The sequence below is a fragment of the Danio aesculapii genome, chromosome 4 (assembly GCF_903798145.1).
Source record: "Danio aesculapii chromosome 4, fDanAes4.1, whole genome shotgun sequence".
Classification (NCBI taxonomy): domain Eukaryota; kingdom Metazoa; phylum Chordata; class Actinopteri; order Cypriniformes; family Danionidae; genus Danio; species Danio aesculapii.
In genome coordinates, this window is record NC_079438.1 from 54,738,996 (window position 1) to 54,766,495 (window position 27,500).

At 36.0% G+C, this 27,500-nt stretch overlaps 1 protein-coding gene across 1 annotated transcript; it reads left to right on the plus strand.

Moving 5' to 3' along the window:
- Nucleotides 1-4,251: 4,251 nt before the first annotated feature.
- zgc:162331 (uncharacterized protein LOC793007 homolog) lies at nt 4,252-25,255 on the plus strand. The gene is made up of 5 exons (XM_056456137.1): nt 4,252-4,594; nt 20,366-20,557; nt 20,647-20,803; nt 21,880-22,065; nt 24,685-25,255. The coding sequence occupies exons 1-5, from the start codon at nt 4,414-4,416 to the stop codon at nt 24,908-24,910; spliced, it is 942 nt and encodes a 313-aa protein (XP_056312112.1). The 5' UTR covers nt 4,252-4,413; the 3' UTR covers nt 24,911-25,255.
- The last annotated feature ends 2,245 nt before the right edge of the window (nt 25,256-27,500 follow it).

A 27,500-nucleotide genomic window follows, 5' to 3' on the forward strand; every position in this document is an offset into this window, starting at 1 on the left:
CTCTGCTCTCAATACAGAGGAAATGAGCAATGTTGCATAACCTTATCAATGTTGCCTACGTTACCCGTAAACCTCTTTATGGGTTTTAGTAGGGGATGAATGTCAGGACCGCTTAAATCTTCAACCGTGCAGCATTCATGACACAATGCTGAAGATTAAGTGCTGTCCTTCTGCTGGACACAGTTAAAAAGGCTTGATGTGGTGAGAGGAGGCATTAAAGGAACACTACACTTTTTTTTGGTTTTGGAAATAGGCTCATTTTACAGCTCCTCCATAGTTAAACTGTTCAGATTTACCAGTTTTTAATTAATTCAGCCGATCTTCGAGTCTGCATGTTTAGCTTAGCTTAGCATAAATCATTAAATTGGATTAGACCGTTAGCATCTCACTCAAAAATGACTATGGTTTTTGATAATTTTCCTATTTAAAACTTGACCTTTGATGAGAAATGGGTTATTTTTTCAAATGAATGGGTCTCATGATCGTAAGGTTAACTTCACACCTTTCTCCAATTTTCAGGAGGTAAAATATTGACCCTCAAGCATGATCAAACGACCAGAGAATGGTCTCAGGACCTTAAGGTTAACTTTTTTTTAACATATGTGTATCTCTGGTTTGGGATAGCCACAGTCCTCCACTGCACCTTCGCCCCACATTAATTTCAAAGGAGCGCTACCCTGTACTAAAATGGTGGCTCTATTTACGAGCATTCCTTCCAATATACAACAAAATGGTAGGCGACATCTAATGTAAATATCTATAATCTCACTTGCATAAACACAAACCATACTAAAACCTTTTTGGTATGCTGAAACATTTCACATACTAAAATTTGGGGCATACTAAAACACCTTCTGCAATATTTTACCATGGCTGCAGCAGGCACAATGATATTATATTACTTATTATTAGGGCCTGATAGAATTTTTAGCTGTTTTTTGAATTTTGTAGAAAGTCTGCTGATTTATGCGGAATGATTTTGGGAGTTACGTAACTTAAAATTAAATATAAAATAAAAAATAATATGTTTTTATTCATTCATTCATTTTCTTTCAGTTAAGTCCCTTTATTACTCAGGGGTTACCACAGCGGAATGAACCGCCAACTTATCCAGCATATGTTTTACGCAGTGGATGCCCTTCCAGCTGCAACCCATGACTGGGAAACACCCATGCACGTTCATTCACACACATACACTACGGACAATTTAGCTTACCCAGTTCACCTGTACCGCATGTCTTTTGGACTGTTGGGGAAACCGGAGCACCCGGAGGAAACCCATGCCAACACGGGGAGAACACGCAAACTCCACGCAGAAATGCCAACTGACCCAGCCGAGGCTTGAACCAGTGACCTTCTTGCTGTGAGGTGATTGTGCTACCCACTACTCATCCATGCTGCTCCCTGTTTAACATACATTAAAAAATGTAAATAATTTTAATAAAAAAGATGCTAATGGTCTAATTAGATTCAATGATTTATGCTAAGCTAAGCTAAAAGTGCTCCTGGCAGACCCAGAGATGGGCTGAATGGATTCAAAACTGATAAAAATCCCCTACTAACTCTGGGGGAGTTGTAAAATGAGCCTCTTTCCCCCAAAAAGTGTTCAGGTTTATTTAGCAGAGGATCAGCAAGCATTACTGAAACTTTAAGGTTTTTTGATTAATCGAGAGAATCTTGGACTGAACAATCCGTTATTCATGCTGAAGAAGTGCATCATTGAGAGTATTGAGTATTAGGATTGTTTTCCTCAGAGCTGGAGATAGAGGAGTCTGTCACCAATCACACACAGACACACACTGTCAGCTTGCTCTCAACCAGAAGGAGAAATTGTGTTGGGTTTAATGGAAACTGTAATGGTTTCTATTGGGAATTTAGTTAAACATGACAAATCTATAAATTCTAATTGAATATGTCCCAAAATACGTTGTAATAAAACACATTTTCTGATGGTTTATAGGGTGCAAGGTGGCTCAGTGGTTAGCACTGTCACCTCACAGCAAGAACGTTGCTGGTTTGATTCCCAGCTGGGTCAGTTGGCATTTCTGTGTGGAGTTTGCATGTTTACCCCTGTGTTCACGTGGATTTCCTCCGGGTGCTCCAGTTTCCCCCAAAGTCTAAAGACATGCGCTATAGGGGAATTGAATAAACTAAATTGGCTGTATTTGTGTGTGTATGTGTGTGAATGAGAGTGTCTATGGTTGTTTCCCAGTACTGGGTTGCGGCTGTAGGGACATCCGCTGCATAAACATATGCTGGAATAGTTGTTGGTTCATACCGCTGTGGTGACCCCTGATAAATAAGGGACTAAGTCGAAGGAAAATGAATGAAATGATGGTTTGTAGTGCTTTTGAAAGATAGTTCACTACGAAATAAAAATGATTCATGGTTTTTATTCATCCTTAAGTGGATTTGAAGAAAGCTGGAACAGCAAATTTTCTTAAGGATCCTGAAGAGTAATGATCATGAAAATTCTACTATCATAATGACTACTATATCATTGTGGAACACTGTAAAAAATGCAGGGTTCCACACAGTTCATTCATGTTGTCCCAACACAAATTTATTAACTTAACACAAATTTATATGGATTGAACATAAAAAATTAAGTTGTTCCAACGAAATTTCAATAAATGTGTTGTTTCAGCTCATTTTAAATAAGTATTTTGAACAAGCCAAAAAATAGTTTTGAGTGAAACTGTGTAAAACATATGTTAGTAAAATCACATACAATTTGAATGCCTTTTTGAAAGTTAATTTTAATTAAAACTCAGTATTAAATATGACAGCACTTTAAAGTCACACACACATGCAAGCACGCAAACACACAATTACAGACACACACACGAATTCTAAACTGTATAAAATGCTGCACATTTCCTCTATGTTGTCCCAACACCAATTAAGTTAACTTAATAGTTTATTACAAATTTAAGTGGATTGAACATAAACAATTAAGTTGTCCCCCAATAACCTGAGGAATTGTGTTGATTCAGCTCATTTTAAATGAGTAGCTTGAACAAGCAGAGTGTATAATGTTAGAAATCATATGTTGCTTGTTAAATATGATTAAATATGCTGTTTATTAGTATTTATTATTTTTTGGCTTGTTTTTTATTATTAATATTTTTATTATATAATCTATAATACAATTTAAAAAGTATATTTAATTTGAATAATAATCTTATAATCTAGATCAGTGTTTCCCAACCCTGTTCCTGAAGGCACACCAACAGTACACATTTTCAAACACTCCCTTATCAAACACACCTGAATCAACTCATCAGAACATTAGAAAAGACCCCAAAACCTGAAATGAATAGGTCAGATATGGGAGATATCCAAAATATGTACTGTTGATGTGCCTCCAGGAACAGGGCTGGGAAACACGGATCTAGATTATTATAAATCAGTCATTGTAAATATTTTTATTTATTATTACTGTTTATCCATAAATGTTGATTGTTAAATGTACAGTTTATTTGGATTTATTATTTAATAAAAAAAAAATGTCATTTAAATAAAAAAAAAATTATTTGTATTTTTCATTCATTCATTTTCTTTTCATCTTTATTAATTAATAAATTTTATCCCTTTATTAATCAGGGGTCGCCACAGCGGAATGAACCGCCAACTTATCCAGCACATGTTTTACGCAGCGGATGCCCTTCCGGCCGCAACCCATCACTGGCAAACTCCACACAGAAATGCCAACTGACCTAGCCAAGGCTCGAACCAGCGACCTTCTTGCTGTGAGGCGACAGCGCTAATAATAATAATTATTATTATTCTTTTTAATGTAAACTTTATAAATGTTTGGGCAATACACTTATAACATGTCATTTTAATAAAGCAATTTTAAACAATCGGATTTGAGAGAAAGAGAGATTTATATTTCAATTTTATCATAAATTGTTGATTGTTAAATAAACTGTTGTTGTTTTTTGCATTGTTGCTGTTGTTTTTGCATCACTTCTACCATGTCATTTGTTTTATAATGTTCTGTTTAATGTAAACATGACAAATACTCTGCCAATACATTTGTAATGCCAATAAAGCAAGTTTGAATTTGAGAGAGAGAAAGAAAGAGAGGTATATATACTGTATAGTATGAGAGAGAGAGAGAGAGAGAGAGAGAGAGAGAGAGAGAGAGAGAGAGAGAGAGAGAGAGAGAGGTGATGAGGATGTGTGAGCACATAAATGACTGCAGCTCTGCCGTGTACTGTATTACGCAAGCGGCTCATGATCAGCAGTGGAGCTGCAGCAGCGACAAGCGGCTTACAGAGGAGAAACACACAGCTGCTCCCTCTCTCTCTCCCTCTCTCTCTGAGTCTGAGAGAGTCTCTGGAGTCACCGGTGGACATGACCGACTGACATTCACACTTTCTTTCCTCCTTTCAAGCCCAGTTTTCGATGGCTCTGAGAGAGAGTTTTCTCACCTGGATCTTCCTGCTGTGCTCTCCGACATGGAGCTTGGTTTGGACTTTCACCACACACGGCGACCCTTCGGCGACTCCTAGATTTCATCGAAGCACTTCACCTGCCACCGAGACGAGGACGAACAGCACAGAGGCTCCTACCAACAATTATACAGGTGTGTTTGCCTGCAGTTTACATTCATAACGACTCAATATCATCATATAAGGCTATATACACAAAGTTATGAACTCCAAAAGCAACCTGGATGACACTTTACTTTTGAACAGTATTTGTTATACTGTAGCTTACATATAAACAAAGATTTCATGTTGATTTAATCACTGCATATCTTTATACAGTTGTGTAATGTTAATGTTGTGATCTAAGCAACTTTCCAGATGGCATTTTCCATACATTTTACTTGTTTTTGTTTGTAAAAAGCGCACTCACCATGCATTTAAAGTCTTTGTTATGCCTGCAAAAAAGACAAAAGATATAAATATATAAATACACATACACTCAAAAACATGTGTAACTACTGATTTCAAATAAGCTAAAACAACACAATTCTGGAGATTTTTTAAGGAAACCTAATTGCTTTCAGTTTAATCTAATTACATTAGTTACGTTAACTTAAAGGATTTGTGTTGGGACAACATGAACGAAGAATGCGGATCCCTGCATGCTTTACAGTGTACACACTATGCAAATGAGATCAAATGCATTTAAGGTTGTGTTGTAGTGCATGCTTAGAAACTTTTCATTCAATCTAAATGGCATTTTAATGTGTTGCATAATGTTTTTCATACACAGCAGTCTTTGTTACACATGCAAAAACACAAATATACCAATATGCATCGTACATTTACTTCTGAAATTCATACATTTGCTTTATAATCTGAATTTCATTACAAAAGAGATCTTTCAAAGTGATATAATAACTGCATAACAACATATAGTTCTGTGTGCAAAAGATGAAATACACTTGAGGTTGTATTATAGTGCATGTTGAGAAACTTCCAATGCAATTCAGAAGGTTTTAACTTTCATAAACACATACTTACCCTGCATTTACTTCCTTTGTTGTACCTGTATAAACACACAAATATATAAACATGCATACTTCTGAAACTTATGATGGCTAAAATTAATAAATGCATTAAAAAATACATACAAACAGTGCTTTATTGATAAAATTACTAGCTTTTAAAAAAAAAATAGATGCAATGCATTCAAAGATGTGATGTTGTGCATGTTCATAAACTTCGAATGCAATCTTAATAGCATTTTGAACATGTTTAGCAGAACTTTTTCATACTTACTGTGCATTATGCTCTTAATTTTACATGCAATTGAACACTACATTAAAATAAATATGAATGCACATGCATCTACTCCCTAAATTCTTAAATTGGTTATTATTTCTATAGGGTTTACACACATATACTGACACACACAGACACTGAATTCTATAATGTTATAAAGTAATCCTAAAATGTTTATTAAATATTATTAAAATATACAGTTTATTTGTTGTTATTGTATATATTTTTAATTAAATTGTATTTAATTTGATTAGATTTTTGTATTTATAGTTTTATAGGTTTTATTTTATTTGAATTATTATCAATGTTGCTTTTTATCACTGTGTAATTTGTTGTTCTATTTATTTCTATTAAATGTCCTTACAAATACATTGGCAATACATTCAATTACAAGCAAATTAAGATCAAACATCCAAATGCAATCTTTGAAAATATATATTTTCGCCACTTTTTCATATAGAGCACCATTTACGGTCATGGTAATTATTAAAATGCATAAAAACACACCCACACACACACGTCATGCATTTGCTTCTCACATGCTGGTTTTGAAAAAGCAAAATCTTCTTAAGGGTTTGCAGACAAGCAGAGCTTTCATAATGAAAAGCTGCATGATCCGCAAAGCCATGAACTGTATATAAGTCCGATCTGAATATGATTGGAGAACATATAAAGCATGCCGCTGAGCTGTCCGCGCACGCATACTTTCAGCGTACTTTGCAAATAGTTTATTGATGTCCTCTGACCTAAAGTCAATAAGTGTGGAGCTCAGAGAAAGAGCACATTATGAAGGCTGTGGTGTGTAATATATTAGTCTGATTGCAGAGGGATTCTGGAATATATTTGACTGGGTTTGACCTGGACTGTCCGCTGGTGTGGGTTACCTTGAGGTTTATTCCACAGGTGAAACAAAGGATGCTTTTCTGCCACGTGGCAGTGCCGGCGGTGGGAGAGCTGGCAGTTTGTCAGTTCCGTTAAAGGGTTGCCAGCTTTGAAACTAAAATATGGAGGGGGATTTATCGCCAGTGTGGCCATGACAGACTTTGCCCTGCTTTCAGTGCACAGAAATCCTGAAGGATTTTGGAAAACATGGCTGTTTAAGGACATTAAGATGACAAAACCAGCATTGAGATATTCTCAATAATGTAAAGTATATTTTAAATATATTATATATTAAAGAAAAATAAATAGTATATATATAAAAAAGTAAATAAAAACAGTAAATATATACAGTTGAAGTCAAAATTATTAGCCCCCCTTTGAATTTTGTCTTTTTTAAATATTTCCCAAATGATTTTTAACAGAGCAAGGAAATTTTCACAGTATGTCTGATAATATTTTTTCTTCTGGAGAAAGTCTTTTTCGGCTAGAATAAAAGTTTTACATTTTTATCAATCATTTTAAGGTCAAAACTATTAGACCCTTCAAGCTATATACTTTTCGATAGTCTACAGAACAAACCTTCGTTACACAATAACTTGCCTAATTACCCTAACCTGCCTACCTAATTACCCTAGTTAAGCCTTTAAAGTCACTTTAAGCTGTATAGAAGTGTCTTGAAAAATATATAGTTTAAATATTATTTACTGTCATCATGGCAAAGATAAAATAAATCAGTTATTAGAAATGAGTTATTAAAACTATTATTTATAGAAATGTGTTGAAAAAACAGACATTGGGGAAAAAATAAACAGGGGGCTAATAATTCAGGGGCTCTAATAATTCAGACTTCAACTGTATATTATTTATTACTTGTACATTCTGTAATGTTGTTTGGACTCAAATTTGGGTCAAATATAACTAAAAGTCAATGATTGGGCTATATTGTTACTTAAGTTTTTTTAACCCAATGGTTGTGTTTGTCCATATTTTACTCAAAGTTAGGTTGAAACAGCTCAGTCTTTTAACAGTATAGTTTTTTAATGCATACTTTGCAATAGCTTGCTGTTTTAATTTATATTAAATTATAAACCAGTCATTTTTATTAATTGTAATGTACAATAAAATGTTTGAAAATCTAGAGAATTATTTTTGGGTTTGTCCATATTTTACATAAATTTAAGTTGAAACAGCTCAGCATTTTTAACAGTATAATTTTTAATGCATACTGCATTATACTTCCAAATTAACGTAACTATATAAATTAGTGCTGGCCACTTTAATTGCTTGTATTTGTATGTGTGTGTATTAGATATTATGTGATACATACATACAAACAAAACTATATAAAACAATTTTGTTACATAGACATTTAAATTTGTATCATATACATATTTTTTATATCTAAATGTAAACATAAATAAACATTTTCTCAAATATATGCATGCATGTACAGGTAATATACACAGTACACACAAACGTATAAACTAAGTCAATAGAATAGAATAGAATAGAATAGAATAGAATAGAATAGAATAGAATAGAATAGAACAATAGAACAGAACAGTACAGTACAGAACAGAACAGAACAGAATAGAACAAAGCAGAATAGAATAGAATAGAATAGAATAGAATAGAATAGAATAGAATAGAATAGAATAGAATAGAATAGAATGGAATAGAATGCAGATTATTGCTATACTTTTTTATGATTGAACTAAAGTGAACAAAACAGAATAGAATTGAATTGAAATGATGTTGTTGGTATCATTTTTTCACGACTTGACTAAATCAAACAAAATAATCTAGAATCAAAATAAAATGGAATTGAATAGAAAAGTATAGAACTTTATGATCAGACTAGATCAAAGACTAGAAAGAACATAGAAACAAATCCAAACTGAATAAAGCTAAAAGAGAAATAGAATAGAATTGATGTTTGCATTGATATTTACCCACTACTGGACCTCAGTGAATACAAAGAGGGATGCATCATGACTTAAATTCTGTAATAATGTAAAAATTAAACTATAACTCATTAGCATATTCAAATCAAATCTAGATTTAGTGCTCACACCAGAGCCTATTGCCAGAAGTAAGCAAGAGGAATGCATCATGACTTAAAATTCTATAAATTAAAAAACTAAACTTAACTCATTAGCATATTCAAATTAAATCTAGATTGCCTGCTCACACCAGAGCCTATCGCCAGCATGAAACAAGAGGGATGCATCATCACTTAAAATTCTATATATTAAAAAATTAAACTTAACTCATTAGCATATTCAAATTAAATCTAGATTGCCTGCTCACACCAGAGCCTATCGCCAGCATGAAACAAGAGGGATGCATCATCACTTAAAATTCTATATATTAAAAAATTAAACTTAACTCATTAGCATATTCAAATTAAATCTAGATTGCCTGCTCACACCAGAGCCTATCGCCAGCATGAAACAAGAGGAATGCATCATCACTTAAAATTCTATATATTCAAAATTTTTACCTAATAAACTCATTAGCATATTCAAATTAAATCTAGATTGCCTGCTCACACCAGAGCCTATCGCCAGCATGAAACAAGAGGAATGCATCATCACTTAAAATTCTATATATTCAAAAATTAAACTTATTCATGTCATTAGCATATTCAAATTAAATCTCAATTGCCTGCTCACACCAGAGCCTATCGCCCTCAGTAAGCAATGCGGCTGCATGGCAAAATAAATAAATAAGAGAACTGTCAGTTTGTGTTCCTCCACTCCGTCCCGTCTCACTCTCCCTCTGCCCCATACACTCCCCAAGGGTCGCAGCAGAAGCTTCTCTTAGAATAGAACATGATTAAATAAAGCATAGGGCTGTGCATTAAAAATTGATGAGCTTTGGAGTGAGTCTCTGCAGCGGATGCAGCCGGACCGCAAACTCCTCAAAGCACTCTCTAAAACACCATGCATTTATCCAAACATGATCGTGTCACTTCTGCGAGGAACAGTATGGAAAAACTTTACCCGCTGTGCATCTTTAATGGCTAATGCTGACTCTCCTCTGCTGACCTCACAGGCTATTTGTGGATGTGCTGGATTTCTCTCTTTAACATGTCAATTAAGTAATCCCGTTAAAAAGGTGACGTGGAAGCGTGTGTATTTGTGTTGCAGGGACACGGGGGACATGGAGAGAATGGTGTCCTTGGGTATTTCATTATATTGTTCTTTATTATACTATGATTACTTTATTCAGATTACTGTGATGCGGTGAAAATTGCAAATAATAAATGAATGTAGAAAATCTGGAAAAGATTACAATAGTTAATAATAATTATTCATTCATTCATTTACTTTTCGGCTTAGTCCCTTTATATATCAGGGGTCGCCACAGCGGAATGAACCACCAACTTATCCAGTATATGTTTTATGCAGCGGATGCCCTTCCAGCTGCAACCCATCACTGGGAAACACCCATACACACTCATTCACACACATACACTACAGACAATTTAGCTTACCCAATTCACCTGTACCACATGTCTTTGGACTGTGGGGAGCACCCAGAGGAAACCCACACGAACGCGGGGAGAACATGCAAACTCCACACATGCAAACTTCTTGCTGTGAGGCGACAGCGCTACCCAGTGCGCCACCATAATAATAATAATTATTATGAATTTATTTATATGCATGATTTATTTATTTATTTTTAAGGTTTCTTTTAGGCATTACACTAATAATGCATTGATTGGAATATTTGCTTAATTGTCATGAAAATGTGGAATCATCGTTTATTTAATTAACATTTTCTGCACATTGATGTACAGTTGAAGTCAGAATTATTAGCCCCCTTCGAATTTTCTTTTTTTTTTATATTTCCCAAATGATGTTTAACAGCGCAAGGAGAAAGTCTTATTTGTTTTATTTTGGCTAGAATAAAAGCAGTTTTTAATGTTTTAAAAACATTTTAGGGACAAAATTATTCGCCCCTTTAAGCTATTTTTTTCGATACTCTATAGAACAAACCATCATTATACAATAACTTGCCTAATTACCCTATCCTAAACTAATTAGCCTAGTTAAGCCTTTAAATGTAACTTTAAGCTGTATAGAAGTGTCTTGAAAAATATCTAGTCAAATATGATGTACAGTCATCAAGGCACAGATAAATATAAATCAGTTATTAGAGATGACTTATTAAAACTATTATGTAAAACGGCCATAATGTTGCTCTAAACGGAGTGGAGTAATAACTTCTTTAGAAAAGAACCCCATAATTTCTTTGTGCAAATTATATTGTTTTACATGCACATGCATTTAAAATAAAATCCAATGTTAATTTTGGTAAAAACATGCACTCGTTTTCCATATTAATTGAAATATATGTATGGCACATATATGTGTTTCCCAGATAATATTGAGAACATTACATATTCTATTCTAAAACATAAAATCACTTACATAAGCTAACACGTATTCTAATATCATAAATAAATCATATAAATAAATAAATAAATTATGAGGCGATTTATTAAGAAATGAAATGTAATATTTATTATTTACTAGGAAATGGAAAAAAATCATACTTTAATAATAATATTAATAATGATCATGATGAAGATTATTATTATTAGATAGGATATTGTTTGTTTATTTATTTATTTATTTATTTATTGAAATGTCTACTTTTACAATTTGACACATGCAAACCACTGCAGAAATGTTCTAACCAGCAGGCCCATGTCACACAGTACAGATACTGAATAAATAACCTACTATAAATTAAAAGCAATATCGTTTGTTATGTTTTTATGTTTTCACAAGCTTTGGAGACATAATGTAAACTCCGCTTTTAAGTAATAGGTCACCTATAGTTTCGTCATGAGCCACCGCCGTGTCCAAAATGACATCAGTGTTTTCAAAGTGCACTGCGAAGGGAACACAATTGTAAACATGAAGATCGCTAAAACTGAACTTTGAAAATGCTTTGAAAGCAAATTACGCCTAAGAGAGATGACTTTAATGCTTTTAAAAATATATATATATTTCCATAGCCAGGAACTATGGGAACATATTACATAGCCAGGAACTATGTTTCTAACTACAGCTTCAGGGGTGTAGTTGCAAGCACAGAAGTTTGTGACGCAGTTTACGAATGTTCATTGGAACGACGGATTTGGTAACGCCAAATCAACGAACTATGTTTGTAATGACACAACTTGAGACCCTAGTTGGCTAATGATGGTTTTCGGAAACGCACCCCTGTTTGATTTACTCTAACCACACAAATGCGATCGCAAAACGTTGAAACCTATTCTACTGTTTGATTCGGTTTTGATTTTTTTTTTTTTTTTTTAATATTTTATTTAGAGTTTTTCACATTTTAAAGAACAAACCCCAAAATCCCTCCCATGCCAGCAAATAAAAATAAGTAAACATATTTGACATGTAAATACATATGCACATACACGTCCACAACTGTACAGATACTTAATCATATTCCTCCATGAGAAATCTATACCTGCCCATATTCACAAGTCCAGTCAAATATCTGCATATGTACACTACATATAGAGCATATACACATATGAGAGTGCAAATCAATACAGATAACAAAAGAGGGACAAAAATTAAAAAGGAAAGGAGATAAAAAAGAAATAAAATAAAATAATAATAATAATAAAATAAATTAATAATAAAAAGGTTTCGGATATATGAACACCTATACATACCTGATTATTGAAAATTTGTATTTTGTACACATTGCTATGTTTCATGAAATCTTCCACACCACTCAGTTTTCATTGGTCAGTTTGTAGACATTCAAAAAAGGGCTTCCAAATTTTTGAAAATTTCTTTGGTTTACCTGCAATCTCATATCTAATCTTTTCCATGTGTAGTACATTACAAAACTCTGTAAGCCATGTTTCAAATTTAGGTGTACACTCTTTGTTCCACATCAATAATATTACCTTTTTTGCCATAGTCATTCCATATTGAACTGTCTGGATTTGATCCAAGCTACAGTTTTCAAAGGAAGGAGCCCAGCCTAATATTGCAATAAGTGGGTCAGGAGGAAAATTAATCCTTAAAACTTCAGCGTAAAAAGAGAACACCTCCGTCCAAAATTTACATATTTTTGGGCAGAACCAAAATATGTGAGCCAGTGTACCTTCATTGGTCTTGCATTTAATACATAGAGACGATACAGAGGGGTATATAGAGTGCAATTTAGTGCGGGAATAGTGTAGTCTATGGACTACCTTATATTGGATCAGCTGGAGGTTAGAGTTAATGGAACAAGACCTGATAACTTGAAGAGCATTAGTCCAGTTATCTTCTGAGATCTCTAATCCCAGGTCCTTTTCCCAAGACATCTTTAGATTTTCTGTTGGAGGGATTCTGGTATCATTAAAATATTCAACATATCTAGAGACAAGACCCTTCAAGTTAGGCTCCAATATCATACATGAATAGAGATATTCAGGTTCTTTGTACGTTTCAAAATTGGAAATATTCTTTTTGACATAATTCCGTATTTGTAAATACCGAAAAAAATGAGAGGAGGGTAACCCAAACTTTTCACTAAGCTGTGTGAATGAAGCAAAAATGTTGTCTATATAAAGATCCCCTATAGTTATAATTCCACTATCTTTCCATGATAAAAATGTTTTATCTGATCGTGAGGGAGTAAATGCATGATTGTAAGCAATAGGGGTAAGACTACAGGTCTGAGGGAATTTAAAAATCTTTCTAAGTTGATACCAAATCTTGAGAGAGTCTAAAACAATAGGGTTACATATCTTGAAAGTTCTAGTAGGTTTGTTTTCTGCAAAAAGTAGAGAAGGAAGGGATGATTCCTGAATGTCTCGTTCAATTGCCAACCATGCAGGAATGGTACCACTAAACTTCCCGGGACATGCAGTCCACCAATACATTAGTGCCCTTAGGTTGGCTGCCCAATAATAATGCTGAAAACAGGGAAGACCAAGGCCTCCTACCCTACGTGTTTTACAAACATGCATTTTTGAAATGCGATGTACTTTAAATCCCCAGATGAACGGCATGATCAGAGTATCAAGTGACTTAAAAAATGATTGGGTTAGAAAAATAGGAACATTTTGAAATAAATAAAGAAATCTAGGTAGTGTAACCATTTTAACTGCATTAACGCGACCGATCATTGTTAAAGGAAGTACTCTCCAAGTCTCTATATCCTTCTTCAGATTATCTATCATGATTTTGTAATTTGTTTCATACAAAAATTTGTGATGTCTAGGGACAATAATACCCAAATATTTTAATTCACTAACAGTTTTAAAAGGGAGACTATTAATAAAATCTTTATCTATATTGTCATATAACGGCATAAATTCACTTTTCTGCCAGTTAACTGTGTATCCAGAAAGGTTGCCAAATTTTTTTGTAAGATCAAGCAGAGAGGGCAAAGATTTTTCTGGCTCTGAAACAAAAAGAAGAACATCATCAGCATATAAAGATATATGATGTTTTACATCTCCCATTATAACGGGATAGATATGTGGGTGATTTCTGATACTTATTGCTAAAGGTTCCATAGCAATAGCAAAGAGTAACGGACTCAATGGACAGCCCTGGCGGGTACCACGATGCAGAAGGAAAGGAGAGGATACATTGTTATTTGTAATGACTGAGGCAGAGGGGCAAAGATATAACATCCTAATCCATGCAGAAAAATTTTGCCCTAAACCAAATTCTTCAATAGTATGTAGCATATAGCTCCATTCCACTCTGTCAAATGCCTTATTGGCATCTAGAGATAAAATGGCTATTTTTTCATGGTTAGCTTTCTTTCTGTAAACAATATTCATAACTCTACGTACATTATGAAAAGAAAATCTTCCAGGGATAAAACCTGTTTGGTCTTCATGTATTATAGTGCTAATACAGTTACTTAACCTGTTTGCTAAAATTTTAGTAAATATTTTAACGTCACTACCAAAAAGGGAGATGGGTCTGTAAGAGGATGGATCCATGCTATCTTTGTCTTTCTTTAATATCAATGCAATATTTGCAGAGTAGAGTGTTGTTGGTAGTTTTTTATTTTGAATGGAGTCTTTAAACATCCTTAGCAATAAAGGGGCAATTTGGTTAGAGAAGGCCTTATAAAATTCGATACAAAAGCCATCTGGGCCAGCTGCTTTACCGGTGGGGAATTTTTTTATGGCTGTAAGAACCTCCTCCAGTGTAATGTCTGCATTTAACCTAACTCTCTCATCTTTACCAATTTTAGGGAGTCCAACTGATTGAAGGAAGTTGGTAATATTCAATGGGTCTTCATTACACTGAGAGGAGTATAGACTCTGATAGAATTCCCGGAATATATTATTTATTTCAACTGGTTTAGTGGTCCGGACACCAGAATTTGTTTTGATTGCATGTATAGCTCTACTGGCTTGTGTACCTCTTAGCTGGCGAGCTAACAGTTGATTAGGTTTGTCTCTTAGTTCAAATTGTTTTTGCTTAATTTTTAATAAGAGGGAGCTGACTTGAGTTGACAAAATGGTGTTATATTCATATTTCAATTTCATTATACTATTGCGAATAGAGGTGGAAGATGTTAATTTAAACTGTTGCTCAAGAGCTGTCAACTCTACCTCTATCTCAGATAGCCTTTTTCCTCTCTGCTTTTTCAGTTTGGTTTGGTAAGCTATTATCTGACCTCTAATTACAGCTTTGAGAGCTTCCCAAAGAGTCGAGTCAGAAACATCCCCTTTATCATTTAAAGAGACAAATTCAGTTATGTGTTTGGCACATGATTCTTTAAAATCATCTTCATTTAGTAAATTAGGATTAAAACGCCAGGTGTAGGGAGGTTTTTCCACGCCAAAATCTACTGATATAGAGACTGGAGAGTGATCCGATATCAAAATATTGTGGTATTTAGATGATAAAATCTTAGAGGTTAGTTTAGAGTCAGTAAGAAAGAAGTCAATTCTTGTGTATGAGTTATGAATATTAGAAAAAAAGGAATAATCTTTGTCAGTAGGATGTTGAAGTCGCCAGATATCAATTATATTCAACGTACGAGTGAGATTATTTAGAACAGTAGTCGAGTTAGATACTTTGGGAGGGCTAGTTGAATGCCTGTCCATAAAAGGGTCCAGAATACAATTGAAGTCCCCTCCAATAATAAGATGTGTGGAATTTAAATCAGGTATAAGATTAAAAACAGAGCGAAAAAAATTTGGGTCGTCGAAATTTGGAGCGTATAAGTTCAAGAATGTAACATGTTTCTCTAGAATAGTGCCAGTCACAATAAGATAGCGACCATTAATATCTTGCTTAGTATTTAAATGTTGAAAAGGGGTATTCTTCCGTATTAATATTGACACCCCACGGGCCTTTGAGGAAAACGTTGAGTGGTACATTTGCCCTATCCATTTGCATTTAAGCCTGTGAGCATTAGAATGCTTGATATGGGTCTCTTGCAGAAACAATATATCTGCGTGTAAAGAATTTAAATGAGAGAAGACCTTAGATCTCTTAACAATATTGTTTAAACCACGGACATTCCAGCTCAAAATATTTAAATGTTTTTTAGGTGAGCTCATTAAAGTGCGATGAGAGATAAACCATTGGGCAAAGTGAACAAAGAGTTAAATATAGACCTAGGTATTGCTGAATGATAAAATAGAAAAAAAAAATATATAATCAAATACAAAAATAATAAGCTGGCATATCACTACCCCATTTCTCCCGCTTCTTGAACATGAGCGAAAGTTGAAATACCCCATTTAAGCGTGGGATCGCAGAACAGATCACAAGAAAGAAAAAGAAAATAAATTTTACAAAAAGTAAAAATAGTAGAAATACAAAATGTACTGGTAACTAGTAAACGGTTGTCCAAAACAGCACACCGCTCCGTCTACCCATAACAATTATCATTTAAACCTCGTTTTGATTAATACAAAATATCTATGTATAACGTACAAACCTATAAACATGTACATGAACGTCTTTTGTGTCATTGGCCTTTAAATGTCACAGTAAAATGTATATGTATATAAAAAGGAGTGGGCTTATTTATCTGTCAGGCGTATAGATTTACAGGCCGCAAACAGCTGGAAGTTGCCTCTGCAACACATCAATGGAATCCATTCAATAGATCCCATTACGTTTCACCTTAAATCGGGGAGAGACTGTCGATGAAAGATTCTGCCTCCTGCGGGGATGAAAATATTTTTTTCGTCTTCTCGTGCGTGATGATGAGTCGGGCAGGGTATAAAAGTCCGTATTTAATTCCCTTGGCTCTTAACTTTTCCCGTACACTGTCAAACTGCTTGCGTTGAGTGAGTACCTCCGCTGGGAAGTCCGGGAAGATGCTGATGCGCTCTCCGTTGATGGAAAGTGGACTCTGGTTACGAGACAGCCGCAAGATTTCAGTCCTTACAGTGTCATGATGTATCCTGGCGATCATAACTCGCGTCTTGTTGTTTCCAATAGGACCGATGCGATGAGCTCGATCAACTTTCACACCGTTGGGAAAGTTAGATTCCCCCAGAAGCAAAGGCAGCTGTTCAGAAACAAATCGCGTGGGGTTGCCCTTCTCTATATTCTCTGGGAGACCCGCTATCTTTATATTCTGCCTGCGAGATCTGGCCTCTAGGTCTGTTATCTTTGCCTTCAGAGATGTTCTCTCCTCCGAAAGACTGGAGCAGAGCCGCTCAAGGAGAGAGATGCGACGTTCATAGTCAGTGCTGGCCTCCTCCAAGTCAGAGATACGAGATGTATTAGCGGTTAGCGTCGATTGCACTGTAGACAAGGAAGCTTCCAGATCATTAAATCGGGCATTCATAGAGAAATCCATCTTTTTGATGGCCAAAAGTATAGCCTTGGGTGAAGCCTCGTCGTCCCCCATCTGGGCAGCACCGATTTCAGTAGGCTCCAAGTTTATGTTAGCTTGCCTGCATATATTAGCGTCGGCTAGCCCCAAGCTAGTTGAAGGATCTTCCATCAAGCTGACAGTCGGAGACGGTGCCTTTTTAAGAGTCTTTTTAGGTTTGTTCATGTCTAATGCGTATAGTTTGCAAATTAATCGGGTTAAATAAAAAAAAAAACGAAGTTTTTAAAGATTTTTTCCAAAATGATGACGGAGCTGTGTGAAACCACGTCTTACTCCATGTGCTGCTCTCTAGCGCCCCCTCGGTTTTGATTTTGATTCTACTCTGTTTCAATTCCTTTCCAAATCTGTGTTTAATTTCAGCACAAAATTACTGTCATGATCACCAGCGATCTAACCTTCATAGATCGCTGAAGAACTTTCACATTTACATGGACTACAATCCTGTCTCAATATTAACTACAAGTCCTGTCATGTAACACACACACACACCTGCTCCAAGTCTCCATTGATTACACTCACACAGCTGATGCTGCTCATCTACTGATGACCCCACACATATATACTGCTCACTTTGAGAGTCACATTGCTGAGTCTTGTTAGGTAAACACCCTATAACATTACAAATCGTTTCCTGGTATAGTTTCCATGTGTTCTGACCCTTGCTTTGTTTATCGTTTACCCTGTCTGCCACCTGTGCTAACCATCTGCCTGTTACCCGACGACGTCTCCAGATTGCCTTGTTTGTACCCGTTTGTGCCTGTTATTAATCATTGCCTGTCTGACTACGATTCTGAATAAAACCTGCAAAAGGATCCTCCCTCCATTGTCCCTCGTCTCACCTCTGTTCTAACACAAACAAAGTAATATATTAAGTAGTTAACAAGTCAGTATTGTATTTTTACTATATTATTGATTATATTATAAACTCTAGCTCATTAAAAAGCAGTTCTTAACCATCCGAGTGTGGCATTTGGGGAGTATATGGAACAGGGACAGAGAGGAGAAAAAGAATCTGACAGCTGAGTTATTTATTTATTTTGCCATGGAGTCGGATTGCTTAATGCTAGCAATGGGCTCTGGTGTGAGCAGTTAAGCCAGGCTTAATGAGACCAGCACAGGACTCTGTGGAGTCGAACTGGTGTGAACAATAAACACAAACCAGTGGCTCTGCCAGCTTAATCACACTGACTCCAGCACAGTCAATATGAGCTTCATTTTACTGTATATTGACAATGGAGATGGACAGTGCCGTGATGAAGACTCGGTAGGAGAACAGTGAAGACGCTGACCCTTCTGTGGGAATGTAGAGAGACTGGAGGAGAGAGGGATTATGGGATAGAGTCAAGGTGAAAACACCCTGGATACTGATAGAGAAAGAGAAGAAAAAAGCCTTGGGGAAAACTTTCATGTACACTATAACCATCATTTTTGATAGAATACACATAAACATATATTCTATTCTATTCTATTCTATTCTATTCTATTCTATTCTATTCTATTCTGTTCTGTTCTGTTCTGTTCTATTCTATTCTATTCTATTCTATTCTATTCTATTCTATTCTATTCTATTCTATATATTTTTAACTGAATAGCACTTGCCCAATGCTAAATCTTTTAAACGCAATTGCAACAAGTAACATTTCTCACATTTACATTTACATTATTTCTGAACAGAAATAGCATCCTATTCTATTCTACACACTGGTAAAAATCTGTCACTAGGGTGGTACCTTCGCAAAACGTTCACTTTTGTACCATACAGGTGGACATTAGTACTTTTAGGGTACACTTTTGTACCTTTAAAGTACTATGAGGTCCACACAGGTCCCCTTTTTAGGTAATAATATGTACCTTTAAGGATTTGCTAAGAACAAAAATGTACTTTTTGAAAAGGGACCGCCACAGTGACAGATTTTGTACTTTTATTTATGAGAGTGTATCATATTATATTCTATTAAATTCTATACTGTTCTGTTAGCATTTAAAAGCATTTAAATTAATACAACAAATTATATTCTATTATATTCTATGAAATTCAATCATAAAAATATTTTTAAAGTGATTGCAACAAGTAACATTATATTTTGTTCTTTTCGACTCTGTTTGATTTGAATATAAATATACAGACGTTTATTCTTCTTTATAAACTTCAGAAGTTATATTCTAGTCCAAGCAGTAAAGTGAAAGTGAACAACTTCTTTTCAATTATATTCTATATATATTTTGACTGAATAGATTGTCAAATCAGATGGCAGATAGAAGATGCATTCTATTCCATTCTTATCTATTCTATTCTATTCTATTCTATTCTACTTTATTTGATTAAATTCTATGAACTCATATTCCATAAAAAGTGATTGCAACAAATAACATTCTGTTTTTTTGAGTCAGTTTGATTTGCATTATTTATAAATAGAAGTTGCATTCAGAAGTTTGTATTCTACTAGTGCAAGCAATAAAAGTGAAAGTGAACTAATTCACTCCTGTTCTGTTCTATTCTACTCTTTTCTATAAGTCCAAGTACTAAAAGTGATACAACAAATTTGATTCTTTTTTATTCTATTCTATTCTATTCTATTCTATTCTATTCTATTCTATTCTATTCTATTCTATTCTATGAACTCATATTCTATAAAAAGCGATTGCAACAAATAACATTCTAGATACAGATAACATTCATTCTATACAAATAACAAGTTTAGGAGTTGTATTCTGTTAGTCCAAGCAATAAAGTGAAATTATTCTATTCTATTCTATTCTATTCTATTCTATTCTATTCTATTCTATTCTATTCTATTCTATTCTAAGTGTGTCTTGGAGTCTCAGCACATTTAAAAGTGATTTCTGGCCATCTGTGTGTGTGTCATTTTCAGGCCTGAGCTGTGAGTCTCTGCTCCCCCCTCGGCGAGGTTCTTTCTATGTAGAGAAGGGCACTGGGATGTCTTTGGGCACGGTGCTGGCGTTCTGGTGCCTCGAGGGATACCAGCTGGTGGGCAGTGAGAAAATCACTTGCGTCCTGCGCAGCGGCACCGCTCAGTGGAGCAACTACCCACCCGACTGCGAGGGTCTGTGCTCATCATTTCTGGAGAAATTCTAATAAGAAATTCTAGTTAAATGATTTTTCCTTTGTGTGACTCTTGTGTCAATTTGACAGCCATTCCCAAACCAGAGGACCGTGGCCTGAGAGTGGCTGTGCTGGCATCGGTAGTAAGCAGCATCGTCATACTCGCCATGTCCGTCTCCTTCATCATCTGCTGCCTGCAGGAGCGCATGAGTAAAGAGAGAGCGGAACGGACCAACGAACGGCGCAGGTACCGTCAACTCATACCTGCAGACTCACTCTAATTGAAAAATGTGAATCAGTAAGTCATGAACTGGAGACTAACACTGACTGGATCATTTGAATCAGTGAGTCATTAACTAGAGACTTACGCTGACTGGATCATTTGAATCAGTGAGTCGTTGACCAGAGACTTACGCTGACTGAATAATTTGAATCAGTGAGTCGTTAACTAGAGACTTACGCTGACTGAATCATTTGAATCAGTGAGCCGTTAACTACAGACTTACGCTGACTGGATCATTTGAATCAGTGAGTCAATAAATGGTGATTTGCTTTGACTACATTATATGAATCAATGAGTCGTTAACTAGAGACTTACGCTGACTGGATCATTTGAATCAGTAATTCATTAACAGGAGACTTGCTTTGATTACATTATATAAATCAGTGAGTAGTTAACTAGAGACTTACTCTGGCTGGATCATTTGAATCAGTGATTCATTAACTGGAGACTTGCTTTGATTATATTAAATGAATCAGTGAGGTTTTAACTGGAGACGTACGCTGTCTAGATCATTTGAATCAGTCGTTAAATGAAGACTTAATAAGATTGCACTGTATGAATCAGTGAGTCATTAACTGCATCCTTACTCTGACTGGATCCTTTGAATTAGTGAGTCATTAACTGGAGACTTACTTAGATTACATTATATGAATCACTGAGTCTTAATTGCAGACTCACTCAGATTGGAACATTTGAATCAGTGAGTCGTTAACTGGAGACTTACTTAGATTTTATGAATCAGTGAGTCATTACCTGCATCCTCACTCTGACTGGATCATTTGAATCAGTGAGACATTAACTGGTGATTTGCTTTGACTACATCAAATGAATCAGTGAGTCATTAACTAGTGACTTCCTCTGACTAGAAATACAGACTCACTCTGAACAGATGATTTCAATCAGTGAGCCACAACTGGGAACAAAAAAAACTAAATAAATTCACTCAAATTCAGACAGACGAAGGTACAGTCAACTCATACACTCTGGGGAGGAAAAGTCAAGCTACTTAAAATAGGCTAATGATTTCTCTGACTTTCCAGGACGAGAGACAAGCGCAAATCATCCTGGAGGACTGAGTGCTGGTTGGAGCGTGAGGAAGGAGACTGGGAAGCGTTTCCTCCTCCTAAAATTTATAATCTTTCCCAGCACCTCGACCCCCATCTGAGCCCTGAGAGCCCGGTTTATATGGGAGGACTGGCTGGTTATGATAACCGAGGATATCAGAGGTTGGTTGTTTGAGATAAATAGATTAAACAGTGGTGGATGAAGTACACATATCAAGATCTTGAGTAAAATGCAAATCCTCTAATGAAAATTTACTGCGGTAAAAGCATTGTACACTCCATTTCAATTTTACTGAAGTACAAAAGAACAGGATTTTATAATGTAAGGCAAGGCAAGTTTATTTATATAGCACATTTCATACACTGTGGTAATTCAAAGTACTTTACATAAACAAGAATAAAAAAACAAGTATAAGAAAATAAAAAACTAATAATAAAAACTATTAAAAACAGATTAAAATGTGTTAAAACATGTTATAAAAGAATGAAAAAGAAAAGAAAGACAAAACAGTGTGATCTGTGGGATGTAGCACAGTGCTCATTCAGTAAAGGCACAGCTAAACAGATGTGTTTTCAGTCTTGATTTGAATGTGCCTAATGTTGGAGCACATCTGATCATTTCTGGAAGCTGATTCCAGCAGCAGGGGGCGCTGTTAGTAGCTGAAAGCCGATTCACCCTGCTTTGACTGAACTCTTGGAGTTTCTAGTTTATATGATTCTAAAGATCTGAGTGATTAGGTTTGTATTCAGTGAGCATATCTGTAATGTATTGAGCTCCTAGGCCATTTAGTGATTTATAGACAAGTAATAATACTTTAAAATCTATTCTGAATGTGACTGGGAGTCAGTGTAAAGACCTGAGGACAGGTGTGATGTGCTCTGATTTTCTGGTTCTGATCAGAATCCTGGCAGCAGCGTTCTGGATGAGCTGTAACTGTCTGACTGTCTTTTTGAGAAGGCCAGTGAGGATTCCATTGCAGTAATCCACCCTGCTGCTGATAAAAGCATGAACAAGTTTCTCTAAGTCTTCACTGGAAACAAAGCATCTAATTCTTGCAATGTTTTTGAGATGATAGTATGCTGATTTACTAACTGCTTTGACACGACTATTGAAACTCAGATCTGACTCCAGAGTCACACCAAGATTCTTGACTTGAGAACCTCATCTCTGTTCCCAAACGCAATGGCTTCAGTTTTCTCTGTGTTTAACTGAAGAATATTTTGGCACATCCAATTGTTAATTTCATCAATGCACTGGCAGAGGGTGTCAATGGGGCTGTAGTCATTAGGCAGTAAGGCTAAGTAGATCTGAGTGTCATCAGCATAGCTTTGGTAGGAGATTTGGTTCGTTCTCATTATTTGGTTCAGAGGGAGCATATAAAGGTTGAACAGGAGAGGTGCCAGAATTGAGCCTTGTGGGACTCCACATGTCATGGGTGTCCACCTCGACCTATGGTCACCTATACTGACATAGTAACCTCTCCCTTCAAGGTAAGATCTGAACCATTTGAGGACCGTCCCAGACAGCCCAACCCAGATTTTTTTTCAGCCAATCAAGGATTATGCTGCGATCGTCATTGTGAAATGCAGCACTGAGATCGAGTAGTACCAGCACTGTTAGATTGCATGAATCTGTATTTAGGCGGATGTCATTGATTATCTTTATAAGGGCGCTCTCTGTACTGTGATGTGGTCTGAAACCAGATTGATAATTGTCTAAACACCCCTCGAAGTTTAAGAACTTGTTAACCTGGTTAAAAACAACATTTTCAATGATTTTGCCAATGAAAGGGAGATTTGAGATGGGCCTGTAATTGTTCAATAGGGTATTATCTAGGTTGCTCTTCTTCAAGAGGGGTTTAACAACTGCAGTTTTAAGTGAGTTAGGAAAAATCCCAGTGAAGCATTTACCACTTTTAGAAGATCCATTTCTAAACAGGTAAACACCATTTTGAAGAATGATATGGGGAGTGGGTCAAGACTGCAGGTTGATGTAGGTAGATTTTACCATTAATTGCCATGAAATCAGACATAATGTCTCATTTCTTAAGTTGTGGTTGAGCTTGTCATCATTTGAATCACTATTAATAAATGTACCTACTCTGACAAATATGAGCATACTGAATGATATGAACATGACAATGAGTTCAAATTTGAATACGAACAGTATACAGCTGTATCAGTTTTATGACTATTATGTGAAAAATCAATCACCATTGAATTGTTTTATCATAATATTTGACAAAGCGTGTTCAGAAGAATCATCTGCAGATTCATCTGCAGTTTGGATCATTTGAATCAGTGAGTTGTTAACTTGAGACTCACTCTAATTGGATCATTTGAATCAGCGAGTTGTTAACTGAAGACTTGCTCTGGCCACATTATATGAATCAGTGAGTCACTAACTGTAGTCTAACACTGACTGGATCATTAGAATCAGGAAGTCATTAACTGAAGATTCATTCTTAAAAAATTATTTAGTGAGTCGTTAACGAGATTTGCTGTGACTGGATAATTTGAATCAATGATTCATCATTCTGAACAGATCATTTGAAGCATTGAGCCATTACAGACTCACTATGAACAGATCATTTGAATCAGTGAGCCGTTAACTGCAGACTCACACTAAACACATCATTTGAATGACTATTAATTGATGTACATAAGCCTAATGCCATACATTAAAATATCCACCACTGGAATTAAAACAAAATAGATTAAATTAAAAATAAAACACAACTGTATGGCTTTAGAACACCCTGATGTGTGTTTGCTCTGCAGGAGTCAGGAAAACCTCCTAAAAGCTCCTCTTCCTGGCCTTTACCGTACGGAGAGTCAGATGTACCCACATGTGGTCCTGCAGAGGGTCCCGACGCCCACCGTCCCAACAGCACCCACTGCACCCGTCTACCTCCGCCTCTCCACTCCTCCATCCACAGAAAGCCCCAGCAGTCAAAACGCTCTGCCGCCATACCCCAGTGCCGCCCCACCGCGTCTGTGGTCATAACAACACACTTTTGAGCATTCACAACTTTTATAGCTGTGCTATGGAGACGGATTACGGCCCTGACACCCAAAACAGCTCCTGTAGAGAGACTGTGGGCTTCAGAAACACTACAGGAATGATGGAGTTCAGTAACACATCTGCACAGGCATTGGGCCGCGTGTGGGTTTCTGTGTAGTTGCACTTTATGTGTAAAGGAGTAAAGGTTTCTCGGCGTGTAAAGTTATATTAGGAGAGGCGAGGACTCTGTGATCTGCATTTTCAGATGATACTTTTTATTTTTTCGTGGCAGAGACTATTAACACTCATCAGAGGAATCATCATGCACTAAAATAAATTATTAAAAAATCCAGGTCACATTACAGTATCATTTTTATATGTTTAAGTTTATTTTTTTTCTGAAGTAATATAGGAGAATATCAGTAATGTCCTGGTTATAGACAAACACTGGGATCTCATTAACCATTTATTCTGATTTTGTTTCAAATAAAAAGATTCAAATGGTTGTATTTGTGTTCTTGTCTTGCTTATGTCCTGCATTGTCTCACCAAAATCATCACAATCTTAATATAGAGCACTTCTGACTATGGTCATAAAAAAGTAATTGCAGTAAGTTGCATTATATTCTCAACATTTTATTCTAAAAGTGATGGCAACAAGTAGTTGATTTACCATTTTATGTGTCGCCCATTCTCAAAAAGTGATAGCAACAGTGATATTTTGTTTTGATTTAGCCAAATATTCTATTCTATTCTGAAAACATCAAGTTACATTCTATTCTATTCTATTCTATTCTATTCTATTCTATTCTATTCTATTCTATTCTATTCTATTCTATTCTTGATTCTGTCATATACACTTACCAGCCATTTTATTAGGTACACCTGTCCAACTGCTCGTTAACGCAAATTTTTAACCAGCCAATCACATGTTAGCAACTCAATGCATTTAGGCATGTAGACCTGGTCACGACGATCTGCTGCAGTTCAAACCCAGCATGGGAAAGAAAGGTGATTTAAGTGACTTTGAACGTGGCATGGTTGTTGGTGCCAGACGGGTTGGTCTGAGTATTTCAGAAACTGCTGATCTACTGGGATTTTCACGCACAACCATGTCTAGGGTTTACAGAGAATAGTCCGAAAAGAGAAAATATCCAGTGAGCGGCAGTTCTGTGGGTGCAAATGCCTTGTTGATGCCAGAGGGCAGAAGAGAATGGCCAGACTGGTTCCAGCTGATATAAAAGTAACAGTAACTCAAATAACTACTTGTTACAATGGAGGTCTGCAGAAGAGCATCTCTGAATGTACAACACATCCAACCTTGAGGCAGATGGGCTACAGCAGCAGAAGACCACACCGGGTGCCACTCTTGTCAGCTAAGAACAGGAAACCGAGGCTACAATTGGCACAGGCTCACCAAAACTGGACGATAAAAGATTGGAGAAATGTTGCCTGATCTGATGAGTCTTGATTTATGCTTCTACATTCAGATGGTATTGTCAAAATTTGGTGTCAACAACATGAAAGCATGGATCCATCCTGCCTTGTATTTACAGTTCAGGCAGGCTGCTGGTGGTAGTGTAACGGTGGGGGATATTTTCTTGTCTTCACGTTGGCCCCATTAGTACCAATTGTGCATCATGTCAACGCCTTAGCCTACTTGAGTATTGTTGCTGACCATGTCCATCCCTTTATGACCACGGTGTACCCATCTTCTGATGGCTACTTCCAGCAGGATAACACGCCATGTCATAAAGTGTGAATCTCCTCAGACTGAATTCTTGAACATTACAATGAGTTCACTGTACTCAAATGGCCTCCACAGTCAGCAGGTCTCAATCCAATAGAGCACCTTTAGGAAGTGGTGGAACAGGAGATTCATGGCAAATCTGCCGACAAATCTGCAGCAACCGCGTGATGCTATCATGTCAATATGGAGCAAAATCTCTGAGGAATATTTCCAGCACCTTGTTAAATCCATGACACAAAGGATTAAGGCAGTTGTAAAGGCAAAAGGGGTCCAACCTGGTACTAGTAAGGTGTGCCTAATAAAGTGGCCGGTGAGCCAAATTTTAATATATATTATAGTATTTATATAATTTAGAATATAATAACAATTAGTATGATTGATTATCTGTGACATATTGATTATGTTCATTTTTATTTTAACGTGACTTACTTCTATGGCCACACGATGGCGCAGTTGTATCGCTGTCATTTCGTGAAAGCTTTGAAAAATAAAACGGCAAACTCTCGTCTCTTACAGCACACCACATTAGTCTCTCCTCAGATTAAACGTTTCCAATATAAACCACAATTCAGTCACGAATACAATCATCTCTGATTTACTTATCCACATGATTTAAAGTAAAGTGTTTTAAGTACAGGTGAGGCACCCAAAGTATAGAAAATACAGCGATGTGTTAATGTATATGCTTTAACCGGTTTTACATTAAAATCATTTCCCCTTTCCATTTTGTTTATTATATTATTCCCCAAAAACAAAGAGCCAAGCCATGCCACACTATTTATTAGGGTGGCTGCGCATGCGCAAAGAGAGCGCGCTGCTCCTCTCTCATTGACATGAGTTAAAT

Coding starts and splice junctions, on each gene's coding strand:
- zgc:162331 (XM_056456137.1), top strand. CDS start 4,414: ATGGCTCTGAGAGAGAGTTTTCTCACCTGGATCTTCCTGCTGTGCTCT. Junction 20,558..20,646: donor CTACCCACCCGACTGCGAGG/GTCTGTGCTCAT, acceptor TCAATTTGACAG/CCATTCCCAAACCAGAGGAC. Junction 22,066..24,684: donor GATAACCGAGGATATCAGAG/GTTGGTTGTTTG, acceptor TTTGCTCTGCAG/GAGTCAGGAAAACCTCCTAA.